At 35.9% G+C, this 18556-nt stretch overlaps 1 protein-coding gene and 2 long non-coding RNA genes across 5 annotated transcripts; 2 read left to right on the forward strand and 1 right to left on the reverse strand.

Annotated features, from left to right (window-relative positions):
• Window positions 1–2834: 2834 nt before the first annotated feature.
• LOC126592692 (uncharacterized) lies at window positions 2835–8953 on the forward strand. Its single transcript, XR_007612758.1, has 2 exons — window positions 2835–3042; window positions 8633–8953. It is a non-coding gene; the product is annotated as an uncharacterized LOC126592692 (long non-coding RNA).
• Window positions 7073–15964, reverse strand: LOC126592690 (uncharacterized). 3 transcript variants are annotated; one of them, XR_007612756.1, is made up of 5 exons: window positions 14929–15964; window positions 8065–8286; window positions 7936–7974; window positions 7380–7427; window positions 7073–7274 (listed from the first exon to the last, which is right to left on the reverse strand). It is a non-coding gene; the product is annotated as an uncharacterized LOC126592690 (long non-coding RNA). The 3 variants fall into 3 exon arrangements; XR_007612755.1 differs by having other exon boundaries at window positions 8065–8290; XR_007612757.1 differs by lacking the exon at window positions 14929–15964 and adding an exon at window positions 8398–8648 and having other exon boundaries at window positions 8065–8290.
• Window positions 15965–16184: 220 nt separating this feature from the next.
• LOC126593877 (uncharacterized) lies at window positions 16185–17580 on the forward strand. Its single transcript, XM_050260043.1, has 2 exons — window positions 16185–16445; window positions 17208–17580. The coding sequence occupies exons 1-2, from the start codon at window positions 16329–16331 to the stop codon at window positions 17355–17357; spliced, it is 267 nt and encodes an 88-aa protein (XP_050116000.1). The 5' UTR covers window positions 16185–16328; the 3' UTR covers window positions 17358–17580.
• The last annotated feature ends 976 nt before the right edge of the window (window positions 17581–18556 follow it).

An 18556-nucleotide genomic window follows, 5' to 3' on the forward strand; every position in this document is an offset into this window, starting at 1 on the left:
GTTTTCATTGGTTATACTATAAATAGTAGTGCATATCGGTTTCTTGTACATAAATCGGACAATCTCGAAGTACATGTTAATAAATAATTGAGTCAAGAAATGCTACATTTTTTGAAAATGTATTTCCATGGAAAATTGCACAAGAACAAAGTTCTTTGAAAAGAACTTTTGATGACTTTAACAGCAGTCATAAAGAAAGTAATGATAATTCTGCTGACCGAGAACATGTACAAGAAATTGAACCAAGACATAATAAGAGGGCTAAGATATCAACGTCTTTTGGACCTAATTTTCTTACTTATTAGAAAATGAGCCTCAAACGTATAAGGAAGCTATATCTTCTCCAGAAGCTCCATTTTGGAAAAAGGCTATTAATGCTGAAATTCAATCCATCATGCAAAATCATACATGGGAATTGATGGATCTTCCTCCTGGAAGTGAACCCTTAGGTTATAAATGGATTTTCAAAAGGAATATGAAAGCTGATGGATCTATTGACAAGTACAAGGCAAGACTTGTCGCCAAAGGTTATAAGCAAAGAGAAGGCTTAGACTATTTTGATACATATTCGCCAGTCACAAGGATAACTAAAGGTATGTAGACTTGTTAAATCACTTTATGGTTTAAAAAAAGAACCAAAGCTATGGCACCATAAGTTTGACGCTGCAATGTTGTCAAATGGATTTAAAATAAATGAGTGTGACAAATGTGTTTACACTAAAAGAACACAAGATGGATATGTCATTGTGTGTCTATATGTCGATGATATGCTAATTATTGGTAGTAATCATGTGATTATGAAATCTACCAAAAGAATGTTGGCTAGTAAGTTTGATATGAAGGATATGGGAGTTACAGATGTTATACTAGGAATCAAGATTTCTAGAACGTCTGAATGACTAATTTTATCTCAATCACATTATATTGAGAAAATACTTACAAAATTTAGTAATTATGTAAGTAGTCCTGCAAAAACACCATATGATGTCAATTTGCATTTATCAAAGAATATTGGTCAATGTATATCTCAAAGTGAATATGCACGAATAATTGGTAGTCTAATGTACATTACAAATTGTACACATCCGGACATTGCATATTCAGTTAACAGATTGAGTAGATATACGAGTAATCCTGGAAAGGATCATTGGAAGGTAATGGCAAAGGTTCTTGGTTATTTGAAATTTCCTCAGAATTATGGATTGCACTTCACAAGATATCCAGCAGTACTTGAAGGCTATTGTGATGCTAACTGGATATCTATTACACAAGACTCGAGGTCCACGAATGGATATGTTTTTACTTTGGGGGGGGGGGGGGCGGAGCCATTTCATGGAAATCCTCTAAACAAACGTGTATAACTAGATCCACTATGGAATCTGAGTTCATTGCTTTAGACAAAGCAGGGGAAGAAGCTGAATGGCTTCGTAATTTCTTAGAGGATATTCCCAATTGGCCGAAGCCGGTGCCAGCCATATGTATACATTGTGATAGCCAATCAACGATTGGAAGGGCACAAAATCATATGTATAATGGTAAGTCTCCACACATACGTCGTAGACATAATACCGTTAGGAAACTTCTCTCAAGTGGTATAATTACCATTGATTACATAAGGTCAAAAGAAAATATAGCAGATCCGTTTACTAAAGGTTTGACAAGAGAGCAAGTTTATAAATCATTGAGGGGAGTGGGTTTAAAGCCTATGTCTTAAGAATCGCCATAATGGCAACCCAACCTAGCTGACTGGAGATCCCAAGATCTAGGTTCAAAGGGACAACCGAATTGTGGATGATTCAGTGGGAGCACTGCGGAGATAATCTCCTACCCATGTCCTATAATGAAATAGTGCTATATGCAACGTGTTTAGGATAAGCTTTGCTTTTAATGATTCCTATACTTGGAAATAACAAGTGGGGTATTGTGCAGGATACTCTTCATGGGATATCACCTACATGAGTGTGAAAAGTGGCCGTTTCTATGAGAATTATAAGGCTGAATTCTCTAAAGCACTTAGGATTACCGGGAATTGTTTAGGGCCAAAATGAACACAACTGTAGAATCATATGTGTTTGGAGGAATACCATGTGAATATTATTGTCTTGGTTTACATCAACGGTTGAGCAGTTCAAGACATCGCATTCATTGATTAGCCAGTAAATCTGATAATATTTCACTAAGGAAGGTTCAAAGCCAAAAGCTACCTCTCCCCATACGGTATTTGTCCAATTAAACTCTCTAAGTATTTGCATCTTCATTTGCATTAAATTTTATTAATTTTCATTCATTTGAGGATTGTTAGAAATTTAATAATTTAAATATTAGTATTATTAATATTCAAATATTAAATATTCAAGTGAATGGAAATTAAAATAGAATAATGGGTTAGTCTTGATCTGGCTATTTATTAGCAGTCTACAATAGTTCTTTTTAGTCTTATTTTGTTATGAAAGTGGTTCTTTTTAGTCTTATTTATTAGCCGTCTACAATAGTTCTTTTTAGTCTTATTTTGTTAAAATAGAATAATGGGTTTGACTGGTTCTTGTTTGAATTCAAACAAGAATATAACTGTCATTTCGAAAGACGCATTGGTTAAAAAGGCACTGATACATGTGGGCACTGATACCAACTATTAGACGCCTCATTTTGTTCGAATCACTTGGAAATCGAAACAGTTTCCCCCAACTTTTTCACAAGGTTGGGAGATGACTGTTGAACAACGATTGCATCCTTTGCCTTTTGGAACTAGACACAACCTTTGAAAATGGGGGTCAAAGCCTATAAATAGACCACCAAGTCAAGCATTTTAGATATACTTTTGCATCCAAAAATCATATAGAAATTAGAGTGGTTTAGTGTTCAAGAAAGAGAGAGTTTTAAACACTTTTGGTTCCCTGTTCTTTGTGGATTGTAGTGCTACTTCCGCAAAGAGAAAGATCGTTGTATTGTGGGAGACATTTGCCAATGCAAACCTTGAGGCACCATTGAGGGGCAATCTTGTCTTAAGGCTATAGAATCAAATTCTAGCCTCGATCTCTTGAGGTTCTTTTATTCCTTGTTCTTCTTGCATTTGTAGAAATTTTATTGTGTATTATTTAATAGTTTATAATAAAATATATAACAGTTTTTCAAAGCTTTTTCCAACAAGAAATAAGTATTGGCTCTGTATAGAACCAAAGTATAGCTATGAAGATGGTGAAAGGGAGAGAAACTATGCAAGAGGCTTGCAAATGTATTCCTAACATCCTATAGTCCCTTGCTCCAAACCCCTAGCCGCACAAGGTTTCTAGAGCTCCACTTAAGCCAACCTAAACCAAGAAAAAATTAGACAAGAAAAATGTTTCAAGGGAAAGCACATAAATTCTCAAATGCATATACTTCCAAATTTTATAGCTACTAGAATATTTTTAAGAACATAAAGGCAAGGTTAAATGTCAACAAGACAGTTAACTTACCATAACAACAAAACCAGTAGTGGTTGCCCACACGTTAGCCAGTGTGGCTCCGGCAAGCTTGAGCTCATCAAGGTGACCGGCAAACATTATTGATATGAGACGAGTTAGGTGAAAGTATAGATTGGTCACAACGGAGGGTAATGCGATTAAGACCTGGTTCTTGGCCTCGTGGAAACGAGCCTCAGTTCCTTGTTCAGGTTTGATGAGATTAATGCAGCGGTAGAGTCTGTCATTTTGAGAGAGAGAGAGAGAGAGAGAGAGAGAGAGAGTAATAAAAACCAGAGGCCACGCCTGCTAGAACAGAGAAAACAGAGAGCACAAAGCAAAGCAAAGATGAGAGAGAGAGGAGAGTGAGGAAGTGAGTGAGTCGGGCGTCGCAAGTTTTAGATCCTTTATTTATTTATTTATTTTTATTTAACCATTGCTATAACAGTCTAACAGATGCTTTGTTATTTTTTATTTTATTTAATTGGGAATCAGTTTTAGCTCATTTTCTTTGCTTTATGAAAGCTAACCTTAATTTTCAAATGTGGGGTTAGTTTTTTTAGGCCTTTTGTGTTGAACTTTTGTCTAATTCATTAAAGCTTAAGCCTTCTGCATTAAATAAAAATTTTAGAAAACATTCAATACTAAAAAATCATACAGCTATAAATTCAAGACTTTCAATACCATGTGACATTATAATCATAATTTTGTTTGTTCACGTACAATGGTGGTCCAATGTGGCAAAGTAGAAAACACACACTAAAATCATGGAATATGGGTGAATCAGTATGCAGTGCGATTTTTATTAGTATTTTTAAGGACCCTTTTTTCTTAGTGTTTATATCATTAATTTTATACTCTTATGCCAGTCTAAGCTTTTAAGCCGAGATGTGTACTGAAAATTATACAATTCTAATATATTGCTCATAGACTCACAGTAGATGCTAGATGGGTGCCATACGCTGCAAGAGGAAAAAAAATGAAAGGCCTAACCCTAAACCAACCTTTGAACAAGAACAACGGCAAAAATAGACGTCAAAAACATTTTTCAAGGAAAAAAAATTAAATGGAAGAAGGGAACGAGAGAGTGGCAAACAAGAAGAAAAATAAAATAAAATAAAATAAAAAGAGTCCATAACAAATTAGCCATGTATAAAAATAATATTAATTATAGAAATAAGGAGATTACCCTAATCAAATTCGATGAATGATATTAACAGGGTTAGGGAGACCACATAACATTAGTGTATCATCATATGTGGCAAGTGATGCACACAATCAACATTCAATGAGATAAATTCATTAATTAACGTGATATATACACATCACTTGCTACATTAAATGATACACAAACTTGGTAAAAAAAAGTTGTGTCCCTTGCATTTCCTAATACTAAATTTTTAATTGACATCTGAAATTTAAAAAAGGTCATAAGTGAAAAGAAAAGCAAGAAATTTTAATTGTAAACAATTAATACATAAATTTAGGTATAAATAAAGTTCACATGGCATCCGAGTGAGAAAGGCAAGTAAGAAAAGTCTTTTTGAGGATATAGAAAAGGACATTTATCAAAATATTCCCATATAGATAGCTAGCTTTTAACTTTTTATAAGGGCGGGAATAATATGGTAGGTGGAGAGATTGGAAATGAGAGTGGGTGTAGCACCAGTCTAATTTTAAGAAGGATGGCAAAAAACTTTTGAAGGACACAATTCAATTTGTAAAGGATCCAAGTTCTGAGTGCAAGAACTTGGGTTGGATAGTTGTATCTTGCAAGATAGACATTTATAAACTACCACATTGCTGTGGAGGTGTCATTTCTATTTAGGGGATTGTTACTGCATGCCTTTATTTTCGAGAAAAACAAGTTAGAGAAATTGTCTATATGTTGCCTTAAATTGCAAATGAAAAAGGAAACTTAATACTACTATAGGTCAATGGAATCTCCTTTCTGGGTTGGTTAGTTGTGAGGAAAACTCTCGTTGAATCTTTTTTATTGATCAAGAGGTACATATATACTAGTTAGTAACTCCCCTCCCATTTTACCACTTTGTGGTTAACTTCCCGTTCAGTTCATGAAATTTGATTCCAAGGAGAATTATTATTCAATATTCAGTGTGATAAGTCACACTCTAAGCAAGCTCGAAGGTTATACTACAAAAAATATGGGCACTGCGCACAAAAACTTATTGTGCCCTATAAGGCCTAAGGACACAAACATATGTGCCTTTAGAACAATAGCAACAATGCAGTAACCAAAATCTTACGTGTGCCCAATATGGGCATTCCCTTTGTTTAAAGGGCAAAATACTAAGTTTTGTGCTCATGATGTCAGCACAAATAAAGCGTGTTTTGTGCCTCCGTTCTAACAAAGTTGCCAGATTACTTTCCCATCCATGTTAGCATATTTATTATTATTGTGCCCATTATGTAGACTATTTAAACAAAATTTAAAAACTATAAAAATCAAGAAAGGAAATGACCTACAAATATGCATAAGGGTACTTTTATTTAGACCCAACCAAACTCTTTCTACATCCAGCTACAAAAAACTTTCTCTGTAATTCCTATTTTACCCCTTATGCAAAATAAAATGAGAAAATGAAAATTAAATATCTTTCTACACCCATTCAACCGAGATAGTACCCACATGTTGCACCATCGCTCAACCGCCACTCCAGACCTCCCTCTTTCTTCTCCTGCATATAGAAGCTAGGTGGGACTGCAAAATATGCCATCCCCTTCAACAACCCGACCCAATACAACATCCATTTGACTTCATTTTGGACTTCTACAACAAGTCACTTACGGAGTCAACAATGCCACTTAGTTTTGCCTCTTAACAGCAAGGCCCTATCACGCGCAAGAGAAGAAAAATGGATTCACCGGACGTTTGGTGGAGTAGCCACCGCAGAGAATTGGTGGGTGTGGGAGAGGTGGGGGAAGACATCGAGAATATTAGAAAAAAAATAGTCGGGAGGGAGACATACCCAACAAAGACAGGGAGGAGCCGCCAGAAGCAGAGAGAAAAGTCAGGAAATGGGTTTGATAAGTTTTTGTTTTTCCAGCTTATTTATGTTTATAATTTATGAGGGAAAAATAGAGAGTTTAGGTAACAAAATCACTGTTCTAAAAATCCCTGCCTAGCATTGCTTAGACCCTGTCTAGCGCCTGGTCACCGCCCTGATTAATGCCTAGACGTTAGAAAATTAAGAAAGGGCGCCTAGACTTGATGAGACACTCACCTAGACCACCTAGGCACTAGCCTAGCCCATCCAAACCCGTCTAGGTTGTGACTCACTTAGACAAAAAGTAGATAACTTTCATCTTGCATTTTATTTTCCTCAATAAATTGTAAGAGACTTGTTGAATACTTAAATGAATACACATTATATGCTTGTTCCCCATGTTTTCATTACGTTCCAATATTTCATAATGTATTTGTCATTCTATTTTGTAGTTTATGATAAAATTTATATATTTTAAGTATAAACAGACACTTATTTACACGAAATATAATAGATTTATTTAAATCTACCTAGGTGCCTGCCTAAGCCCTGCCTAGCCACCTAGGTGCTAGACCCCCGACTGGCCGCCCGACTAGAGCCTAGCGTCTTTTAGAGCCTTGAACAAAATATTAAGGTTGGGATTAGAAAGAATAAAAACCGGGTACAAATAAAAGTTCTCTTTGCATAACTTATCTTTTACACAATTTTGTACAAATGTTGGACCCAAACCTTGAAAAGTCTTTGAACCCTTTGTTTCCAAGAGTTTAATAATCTCAAATCACTTGAATCATCATCAGCTGAACCCAAAATCAAACCCACAAAGTTCCTGAAAACATAAGAATGGTGTTAACTCAAGTTCAACAGTTAAAGTAATTAAAATTGAGTACAACACTGAGATCAAATAAATACCAGAGATAAAACACATGCTTACCTTCACCTGATCGAAGAAAATCACGGTAGATTCAGTTTTCTCATTTGCCTGAATAAGATAATATAAAACCAAGGTTAGGAAGCATAACACAGGGGAAATCTCTAAAATTTAGTATTCTCATTCCCCTCCACTACAGCCGCACCATCAACACTTCCAAAATCAGGGTTTAATGAAATTTCTCAGTCTATTTATTTTTCTCATATAAGGGGGGGAGAGAGAAGATAGAACTAAACCCAAAAGGCGAAAGCCTTGACTAACAAAGATACATATTTGTTAAATATGTACAATTATAGCTCTCTACTCTTAAACAGCTCTGCTCAACCTCATTCCAGCTGCAAGTTATTTGATCTTACGCATTCTGTTTTTCCCTTATATAATAAATTGTGTAGATATCTGTTGAACAAACAATGTTTCATGTATATTATTTTTTCCCCGAATGACTGCAACCACGGTGATGTTATTGTTTTGCACTCGATGTTATGATATTATGATTCGCTGTCATGTTGGTATCTATACAAACCAAATTACTTATAAGGAAAAGAAATAACAATGTTACCTTGCCCCATCTTTTGAGTCCCATAGCTCAAGTTGATGACTGCCAAATGCAAAGAAGAGAAGATGCAAGTTATCACCTGTAAATAAACAGTATAAATCACAATAAACAACATAAGGTGGAAGGGACAACATTGGAGTAAAAGTATGTCATCTGCCATCTCAAGGGCCTAATCGGGTTGTCACTTGTCAGAGGAAATCCCGGCTCATGACCTGGGCTTGAAGCAAACCATATGCTTCTTGGTGTCAGACATCAAGGCTGATCCTCTGGTGTCATCACAGTCCAAGAGGCGCTCTGCTGCTGAATATTGAAATGGTTCATTTTCGAAACCGTTCCTTTTTCACAAAAGAACGCCTGTCTATAAACAACACAGCAACACCAAAGAAAAACACGAATGAGATAAACTTTACCATCAATCTTCTAGATCCAAGGATTAGGTAACATCGTAGTAAATTTCAAATTTACCAAAGCTTCTTTCTACAGAAAACTTGATTGACATCTTTAAAAAACAAGACCCAATTCACCAATTTTCCATATATGAGTTGAAGAGTCAATTAATGACAAGAATTGTCTTTGTTTGTTCCTAAATTTCCCCTTTCTTATGATTTAGCTAATAACATTCATTATTAGGCTTTTGGGTGTTCATTTCGTAAAAGCTTGAACGATCTCTCAGTTGCGCTAAAAGATTTGTTCTATGCAGAGTTGAAGGCGAAATGTGACTTTTAATGATACGGCTCTCATAACAATACAGGAAAGATGATGGTGATGGATAACTACTACAATCTTGGTGAGCGTGGGGAATCAATTAATCTATATATTTTGGTAGTTCGTTCCAATTTTTTTTCCTTTCCTTTCCGGTTATTGCTTCTATTTTGTATGATTAACTCTTGGTAGACTCTAGATAACAATGTAACATGGTTTGAAGAACCTCATTGATGTAATTTTTGACATGCTATTTTTCTCTTCAATCGGGTTGAAATCTCTGACAAGGTTTTTATTGAGACCCATTGTTAGCACTCTATCCTTAATATTTGTACATATTCCTTCATTATCAAAGAGTATAGTACTTCAACTAAAAAAAAAGGGTCAAGGTTGCTCCAATAAGTAACCACTTTTGTAGAACACTGCACCTACATGAGTCATATGATAAATTAGGTTCTCATCCCTCAATTTTTTTCTTTTTTGATCAAGGCTAGGTGCTTTGACTTTGTCCACGCCATTATTGAATATTAAATGACATGTAAGCATATTTCAATTTTAAAGTTAAACACTAATTTGTTCATTTCTAAATATATCCTTGTATTATTTTCCATATAATGTCTTCCCACAATTTTATTTAAGAAAATAAATACTAAATGGATAGATAACAAATTGTTGTAGTAAAATTTCAAATTGATCAATTCTCATTATCTGGCTTACAAGCATCAATAGTTATATAAAAATGTTCGTTCATTTGTAAATTGACGTTAAGGGTGGGTTCAAAAAACTGAAAACCAAACCAAACCGAAACCAAAAAAACCGAACTAAACGAAAAATTCGAACCGAATTGAAAAAACCGAACCAAACTGAATTCTTTTGGTTCAGTTCGGTTTTAGTGGTCTAGAAACCGAACCAAACCGAATTAATTAAATTAATATTTTTTATTTTTATTTATTTAATTATTTTCTTTGGGTATTATTTTTTAAACCCAATTGTAAGCCCAATGTCTTGCCCAAAATCAAAAATTCCGAATGCATCTACTACTTTTCCTATAACTACAAGGAAGAAGTCGTATAAAAAAGCAGGACCTATAATAGTCATACCAAAATGGTGCTAACTCCTGACACGGTATTGTTAGTTCCTTATTCTTGTTTAATCTGGCTTCTTGCTTCAAGTATTTGTATGCTTATTCAGTACTTCATTGGTTATTGTTATATGCAGTGATCAGGTATTGGTTTTGATCAAGTGTTTTCCCTTTTGATATTACTTCTGCCGACTAAATAGTAAATTACATTACTAAATGAACGATAATACATACAAAGAGAGTATAATCGATATATGATCCTCGTTGGTTCAAAGTGGGTTATAGTATGACAATGCTCTTATTGTACGTACTATCGTGATAAAATAATTTAGCTCATGTCCCCCAACCTATACCAGCTCTTTATATTATTCATAGTTAAGAGTTGAGGTGTGAAGAAAATGGTAGAAAATTTTACTTTTCTAAAAATAAATCTATTTACAGTTAAACTTTAAACCTAAAATATTAAAAAAAACCTTTATGTTATAATTCTAGTTGAAATTTTATTTTCATTCTCTTGGAATCTAGTAGGAATATTTATGTTATGATTGTGTTGGAGATGTTAAAATTTAAGATTTCAATTTTTTTTCATTTTTTGAAAAAAAAAAACCTAAACCGAACCAAAAAAAAAACCAAAAAAAAAATGAACCGAACCGAAATTTCGATTTGGTTTCGGTTTTGGCAAAAAACCGAACCCAGCCCTAATTGACACTACCATAATGTGCTTCACCCATATCTGTCATCTCAAAATGGGATGACAACCATGCTTTCATGGTTTCTATGGAGGTTTTGTCATTTCTCACTATTAAGATGTCGTCAACATACCGAAAATGTATGAGAATACTTTTCCCATATTTCTTAAAATGCACATATTGGTATTCCTCAATCATCTCAAAACCAAATGAAGTGATTGAATTATGGAATCTAATGTTCCACTGTTTAGACGTTTGCTTGATGCCATATATGGAACGTTTTAGGCGGCAAACTTTGAGCTCTTGTCCCTTGGCATCAAAGCCTAGAGGTTGATCCATATCTCCTCGTCTAGTTCTCCATTGAGAAATGTTGTCTTAACATCCATTTGGTAAAGTTCCAAATCTAGTTGAGCAATAATAGCTAAAATGAGGCGAATAGAGACAAACCTCACCACAGGGGATAATTTCTCTTCATAGTCTATACCTAATTGCTAAGTGTATCCTTTTGCCACAAGGTGTGCCTTATATTTGTCAATTAAATCATCCGCCTTGCGTTTGATTTTTAAAACCCACTTGTTTCCAATGGTTTTATGCCTAGGTGGAAGGTCAACTAACTCCCAAACAATATTTTTTTTCCATGGAGCTTATCTCTTCCCCCATTGCAGATATCCACTTTTCATTGGTTGTTGAAGACAACGCTTCTTTGTAAGAGGAAGATGACCTTCCTCTGAAGGTATGCAAATGTAGGCCTCCCAATCAACCTCAAAATGACGTTTGGGAATGTGGCCTCTCTTGCTTCTTCGAACTGTGTGACCTTGAATTTCAAAGGGTACGCTTCCATCATTTAGCGTATCCTCTTGAGTGTTTATGGATACATTACTCCCATTGGGTTGTGTACTCCCACTCGAATCAAGTCTTCCAACATCATACTTAGCAACCATCGGATTGGAAATTATTCCCCTCCTTCGCATGAAGATGTTACGAGTTCTTCATCTTTCTCCAACTCATGGAGATCAAGGTTTTTGACAATATCGCCAAATTTTGGGAAGTCATTCTCTATGAATTCCACATCACGTGAATCAATTTCGGTTTTCCCTCCATCTGGATGTTCACCATACATCGAATAACCTTTTGAGTTTTCACAATGTCTTATAAAGATATGTTTATTTGCTCCAGGACCTAACTTTCCAAATTTATGTGATTGATTATGAACAAATCTAGCATAACCCCAAGGACGCAAATTACCTAGATTGGGTTTTACATCATTCCAAAGTTCGTATGGGGTTGAGGGAACCATCTTTGAAAGCACACGGTTAAGTATATACTTCGCAGTCAATAATGCATCAGCCTAGAAAGATATGGGGAGATTTGCCTGCACCATTATAAACCTGACCATGTCTAATAAAGTTATGTTTCTCCTTTCAGCAACAGTATTTTGTTGTGGTGTGTAAGGAACATAAAATTGTCTGTGTATCCCCTTACTTTCACAAAAAACCTTGAATTTGTAAGACAAATACTTGCATCCACGATCAGTGTGAAGAGCTTTTATAGTCTTCCCTTTGTTATTCTTAACCTCATTTACGAAGCATTTGAAACAATCTAAAGCTTCATAGCGATGAGCGATCACGTACACATAACCGTATCGCGTGTAATCGTCAATCAAAGTCATAAAATAAAAGGCGCCATGACGGGCCTTCACACTTATTTGTCCACAGATGTCAGAGTGGATTAACTCTAACGGTTGAGTAGCTCGAACAACCTTTCCAAAAGGCTTTCTAACTGTTTTGCCAGCTAAACAAGGCTCACATATAGGCAGATTAACATTAATGAGTGACCCCAACAAGCCTTCTCTAACTAACCTTGTCATTCTATTTTGCCATGTATGCCTTAGTCTAGCATGCCAAGTTTCATAATTAAAATGTTTAATAATAGTTATTAAAGAAGTAGAAGAACAAGAATCAATCAAATCCAAGCAAACAAAATTGTTCTTTATTAAACCATATCCAATTTCAACTTGATCCAAATAGATCATAAGTCTAGACGGGCTTAAGTAAAAACAATATCCTTCATATAAAAGTGCAGTAACTGAAAGTAAATTAAATTGCATTCTAGGGGCGTGTAAGACATCATGCAAACGTAGTTGACACCCAATGCTTAGTTGAAGTCGATACGAACCAACTCCCAAAGCTTTTGTACAACTTCCTTCACCCACGTACACCAGTGTGACTTTGATGGAAAGGGTTGATAATTTTCGAACCCCTTTTTATCTTGTGTCACATGTTTGGTTGCTTCTGTGTCTACAATCCAATTTTCGGACATGTGAGCAACATGTATATGCAAACATACACAAACAATGACAGATTTAGGGTTAGGGATTACCTTTCTATTCGGCTCAGTGCAATTATGAGCAAAGTGTCCTTTCTTTTTACAGTTAAAGCACGTTGACTTGGATTCGTCTTTCTTGGCACGTTTACCTCTGTGGGCCTTGATCTTATTAGAATTAGAAGCAAGCTTTGCATCATTTTTCTTAGACTTGGTTGTACCCTTTCCTTTGAAATGGTTACCCTTTTTGGACCCACTTTGAGTCAAAAGGGCAGTACTCTAGGTCGCCACTTGGCGCTCACCTTCTAGTTTAACATGACGTTAGATGTCATGAAAGTTCTTAATCTGATCATTGTGCATCATGATCTATTTAAGGGCATCCCACAAGTCTGAGAGGGACTTAATCACAGCTTGGACTTGCTGTTCATTGGTGAAAATACTCCCAGTAGCTTTCAAATCTTGTATCATGCTAGATATTTTCCTAAGATGTTCAGATACATAGTGCTTAGGATCCACCCTGTAAACCTCAAACTTCAACACTAGACTTCTTACCTAGTAGTTGAGGTTCCACCCAAAGCAAATTTCAGCTGGTCCCATATCTCCTTGGTGGTCGAGTACCCTTAATACTCACCAATAAGATCATCATGCATGCTGCTTAACATAGTAAAGCGTGCATTTCTATCTTTCTTGAACCAAGATTCATAAGACCTTACTCTAGCCGTATGTTGAGCCGCAGTGGTTCCATCTCTCTCAAGATCAGCAACAACATTTTTGGAAGTCATTTCTTTCTACAAGGGTGAAATAATTTTGACATTAGTAATTACACATCTTACATTTATTTATTTCAAAAAACTCATTAGAAAATATTTCATTGTTTCTCCTAGGTTGAAATTGAAAAATCCGCTAAGTCGCTTGTAATTACCATTCAATTCTAAGAGTCAAGATCATATTTTCTAATTATTTTCAAAATATATCTCATTTAAACATTATTATGTTTTAAGCCTATCCAGTTTTCATGCAACATGCAATTGAGTGCACAACGATTAGGGTTTATAGACAATGGGCTCGATATGTAGGCCTCCGTAAGTGCTGCCAGGTCAAATCTGGGAGGGTTGGCAGTGCGAAGCTTTTAAAAACCGAACCTCTTTGACATCCAAAGTGTCTCCTTAAAGATTTTTCCTAGACACCACACCAAATAAAAGGTGCCATTAGTGAACCCTAGTCTAATTTCTTTATTTTTAATTAATTAGGTAATTTTTTTAAATATTCTCCTAAAGAATATTCCTTTCTAATTTAAAATGCTCAATCAACATGAGCAAATTTGATCGACATTATCTCCTTTTGATTTTCCTAAAATCTTGGCATGTGTTGGATATTTTTTAAAGGTTAATTAAGAACGTTTCCTTAATTTTAGTAAATTAAAAACGTCCCTAATACTAAACCTAAATATACACTTACATAGGTTAGTGAACCAAAATGATTCACTCGCCAATCGTGTCCCAAAAACACAACCCACGCACCACCCAAAGCGGCACTGCAAAATTATTTAATTAAATTTTTTTAATAATTAATTTAATATTGCACGAACCCATTCACCATGGATGGCACATGACACACACGCGCCACCTTCTGGCAGTCTGATGCGGTTCTTTTGACCTCCGTTGGATAGAACTCTCCGAGATGAATCCAACAATGTAGCTAACATCCATGAAAGCCTAGCGTTGTAATCGTACTTGCTTAGGCTGAGAGTGGCAGAGATGAACCACTGTTCCTCATCTTCTTCTTCTTCAAAAAAAAAAAAAAAAAACCGAAATTTCTAGATTTTTCACTCTCATGAGGCTTGATTATAGAGGCCATAACTTAGTGAAAAAGCATCTGTTTTACTCGTGTTTTGGCAAATTCCAAAAACAACTCTAACTGCACAAAAAAAGGTTTGCAAAAACCTTGAAAAAATTCGTTTTTATGCTATTACGAAACTAGGGTTTCAATTATCTCTCTAACCACTTGGTTTTTCTTTACCAATTTTTAAATATAGTCTCATATGAATATAAAGAACATAACCCAAGCATTAGAACCTAGAAAAAATAAGCATGGCAAAAACGAAAATTTTTAAAGACAAGCATTCATGGCATATTCATATATATATATATATATATATATATATATATATATATATGTATATATTCAAAAGGATGTGTGTACCTTTTATGCGGAAACTTGAATCTCAACACACTCCTACAAACACGAACAACTGCTCTGACCTTCCGTGCACATCTAGAACCTCGTTGGTCGTCGGGTTGGCTATGGTATGTCAAGTTGCCCCTTGGTTTTCACCTCCCAAGACCTAAAGTTGATGGTGATAGCTCTAAAGACCTAACTAGAATATTTGAACTGGGGAAAAACTTGTGTTTCTTGTATTTTCTCTCTTCCGCAAAGCCTCCTTATATAGTGGTTGGGAAGAGTGTACAAAGACTGAAAAGCACATGAAAAATCTCAAGTATATTCTAATATGAATATCTCTTGATTTTTCATCTAATTATCACATAGATAATTAGGAGGTTAATATCCTCATGTGGGTGGAATATCCTTTGATATTTATTTATCCCATAAGATAAATCCTACACTTCTGTGCGCTCTCTGGAATTTATACGCCATGTTATTGAACTGTATAACATGTATCTGCCCTCCATATTTTTTACGGCTTGGGATTCTTCCTTTGTCAGGCTCATCCTGGCGCTGCAAGGCAGAACGGCGGTCTGATTCAAGGAGGCAGTTTGTTGGCTCGGCATCCAGGCCCGGTCCACAAGGTTTTGGAGGCCGGAACTGAGCGAGCATAGGAAAGGAGAGTTCAGGTCAAGAAGATGCGTGCTCTTGATAATTTACACGATTAGTCAGACATGTTTGCGTAGAACTGCAAAAGTTATTCTTCATGATTGCTGTACGTTGTGAGAGTTGATGTTCCTGCACTAGGCTATGTAATGTATCAAGCTCATTGTATATTTAATTTTCTGTAACGCAATCTATTTTTGTATTAATGAGAAATTCATGCATCAATGCGCGTGTGGGTGTAATATTTATGATTAGTGATGCTATTAACGTATGTGGAGTCCGCAATACATTCAATAGTCAGATTTCGTTCATGCCCCTGGTGATTCCCGGTGTCTTGGAGGGCCAGGTGACATATGTATATTATCAGTGGAAATTCTAGAATCTACTCTCTTTCCATTCAAGCTGTGAGAATCCGAATGCCCGAATCTACTTGTGTGTGTCTTGGACGGACAGGTGATGTACGTACTCTCTAACCAAGAATCTTAGTCCTTTCACCCTCTAAATACGGATAGGCCTAGAACGAGTCACGGAGGTTTTGTCGGACAATTTAGGACAAAACAAGAAAGTAGGCTGGTTAACCTAAAAGACCCAGAAAAACATGACAAACCGTTACAGATCAACCTAAAGAACTCAAGCGTGGTCTTCAATAAACAAGGAGCTGACACGTGTCGCTGCCTCACCTTTTCTCTCCTCCCCTTTCTACGGCCATAGACACAAAGAAAGAAATCAGTAACTTGAAAGGAAGAACAAACTCCTTTTCTTTTGGACAGAAAATGGCGGATTCGACATTTCCAGCAGCTAGTGTAGATGCAGAATTGAATCCAGGCAAAAACAAGAACTTTGAGGAAGACAGTGGATCATCTCTAGTAACTACCTCCAAGGAAATTAAGGTGATATTTTTTCCTTAACGTTTGAATATTTTGTTTTCCCAAATACTCGTATAGCCCCATACTTTTAATCAAAAATAGAACTCGAGAATACTATGACATAATAGAGGGTGCACAAACATGGTTTATATTTGATTTTTTTTGTCTTCTTAGTTTTATTTTAATTAAAAGTTTGTAATCAGCTCTATTTGTGCATATACAATCATATTGAGCACATAATGGTTTCCGCAATCATGTTTTGTAGGCTTGCATTCCTCACCTTAATATGATGCTATTTATATAATTGAATACAAAGTTACACTTTGCTGTCGATGATGTAGCCAATTTTGGGCATCGGAAGTCCTCTGATTGTATTTGGTTAGATGTAGTTATTGAATGTATTTAGCTTAGTTTTTTTTTTTTTTTTTTTTTTTTTTTGGTTAAAAAAAAAAAACATGAAAATAGGGAGAGGAGTGCAAGTTTACAAAGTAGGAATGTGAAAATCGTTTTATCGAAAAGTGATTAGTAAGCGATGGGGTTGAAGGTTGAAACCCACGATCATCTATAACCAAAGCTCTAATACCGTATTAGATAACCATTGACTCTTACATGTCAAGTCATTTGTTAGTGAACCTCAGGACCTGTTAATAACATATTTCAAGATAACACAAACACTTCTAGCAATGAAATCTCATAAAAAACTTCGGAAACCTTGTTTTTCTTTTGTGCCTCTCATCTATGTACCAGTGTAGTCTTGTGAATAACGTTGCACTTTTTATTTTCAAGGACAAAGTGGAGGCTGAAGAGAGGAAGCAGCAGAAGAAGGAGAAGAAAGATGCAGCGCAGATGCTCAAGAAAAGCATTATAATCTCGGCTATGGTTGTGGCTGTGGCCGGGGTGATATTTGCGCTAACCAAGAAATCGAGAGAGAAATGAACTTCGAAGCCTGGGAGATATAGAAGCAATGGCAAAATTTTGCAGCTCCCTTCCGTTGCTTCTTTTGTTCTTAGTGTTGTTATTTTCGAATGAAGGAACTTGCATGGTGGCCATATGGACATACACTACTTTTCGGTTAATTTGATGTAGATTTGGTAGTTCTCTGTCAACTATTTGTATAAATTATGTAAGGAAACATGTAATCTAATACAAAGTTCCTCAATTTTGTTGTTTTTTTTTTTCCTAAGAATATTGTATAAAATTCACATTAAATTTCTTTTATTGTCGCTGATGCATCAACAAACATCCATTTGCAAGGTTACATTGATCCATTTTTATAGATTTGGAGTGAATATAGCTACTTGGTGTAGATCGCAGGTTCAATTGCGGGCTCAAGTTTTGTGGATAGTAAGTTCAATACTTAATTATCGTCGATACTCTCAATATTTTTGCATCACAGAATACCTACTTGTCTAAAAATATTATTGAAAGGATAGTAGAGAGTACATTTTGGCTAGAGCAAGTGACATCTTTCACGGCACTAGAAGTCTAATAAAAGTGGAGAACAACTTGGGAAACCCATTTATGTCTTGACCTAAAGTTCAAGCATTGTTCTGATAGTACTTTGGTCCACTAGTTAGACTGTGTTACCTTTAAGCATACCTATGATCTTCCATACGTTAGATGCAAATGAGACATTTGAAGAGGTTGTGGAACTCAAAGTTCCATATCTGAGTTCAACTTTGCACTTTGTTGGTACTTAGCTCATTGCATTAATATTAGACATGACATCTCCTTCACTGTTGATCTATTGGTAAAGATACAACAATGCACTTGTTGAATTATCAGAGAGACGGGCCATATGGCCCACTTCCAACAACATCGATATTGTCCCTAACTTGGTAATTACCACCTGCACAATCCGTGAGGTGTGGGGTTTTATCACAAAGGCCTCGGTGTTAGTTGGAGCGGGCTTAGGATATTTAAACTCTTCTTTTCTCATTGATACGGTTGATGTGGGACATTTCAACACGCCCCTCATGTGGAACCCAATTAGTGGGTCATACGTGGGAGATCCACACATCGATAACCACGTGGAGCCAAAAGGACTCACCCTACACGGGGGACCAAGGGACCCACCATCATCACGCTGGGCCAAGAGGGCCCACCCATCACGTGGCTGTACAGTACAGTACGGG

This window comes from Malus sylvestris, chromosome 12 (assembly GCF_916048215.2).
Source record: "Malus sylvestris chromosome 12, drMalSylv7.2, whole genome shotgun sequence".
NCBI classification, from domain to species: domain Eukaryota; kingdom Viridiplantae; phylum Streptophyta; class Magnoliopsida; order Rosales; family Rosaceae; genus Malus; species Malus sylvestris.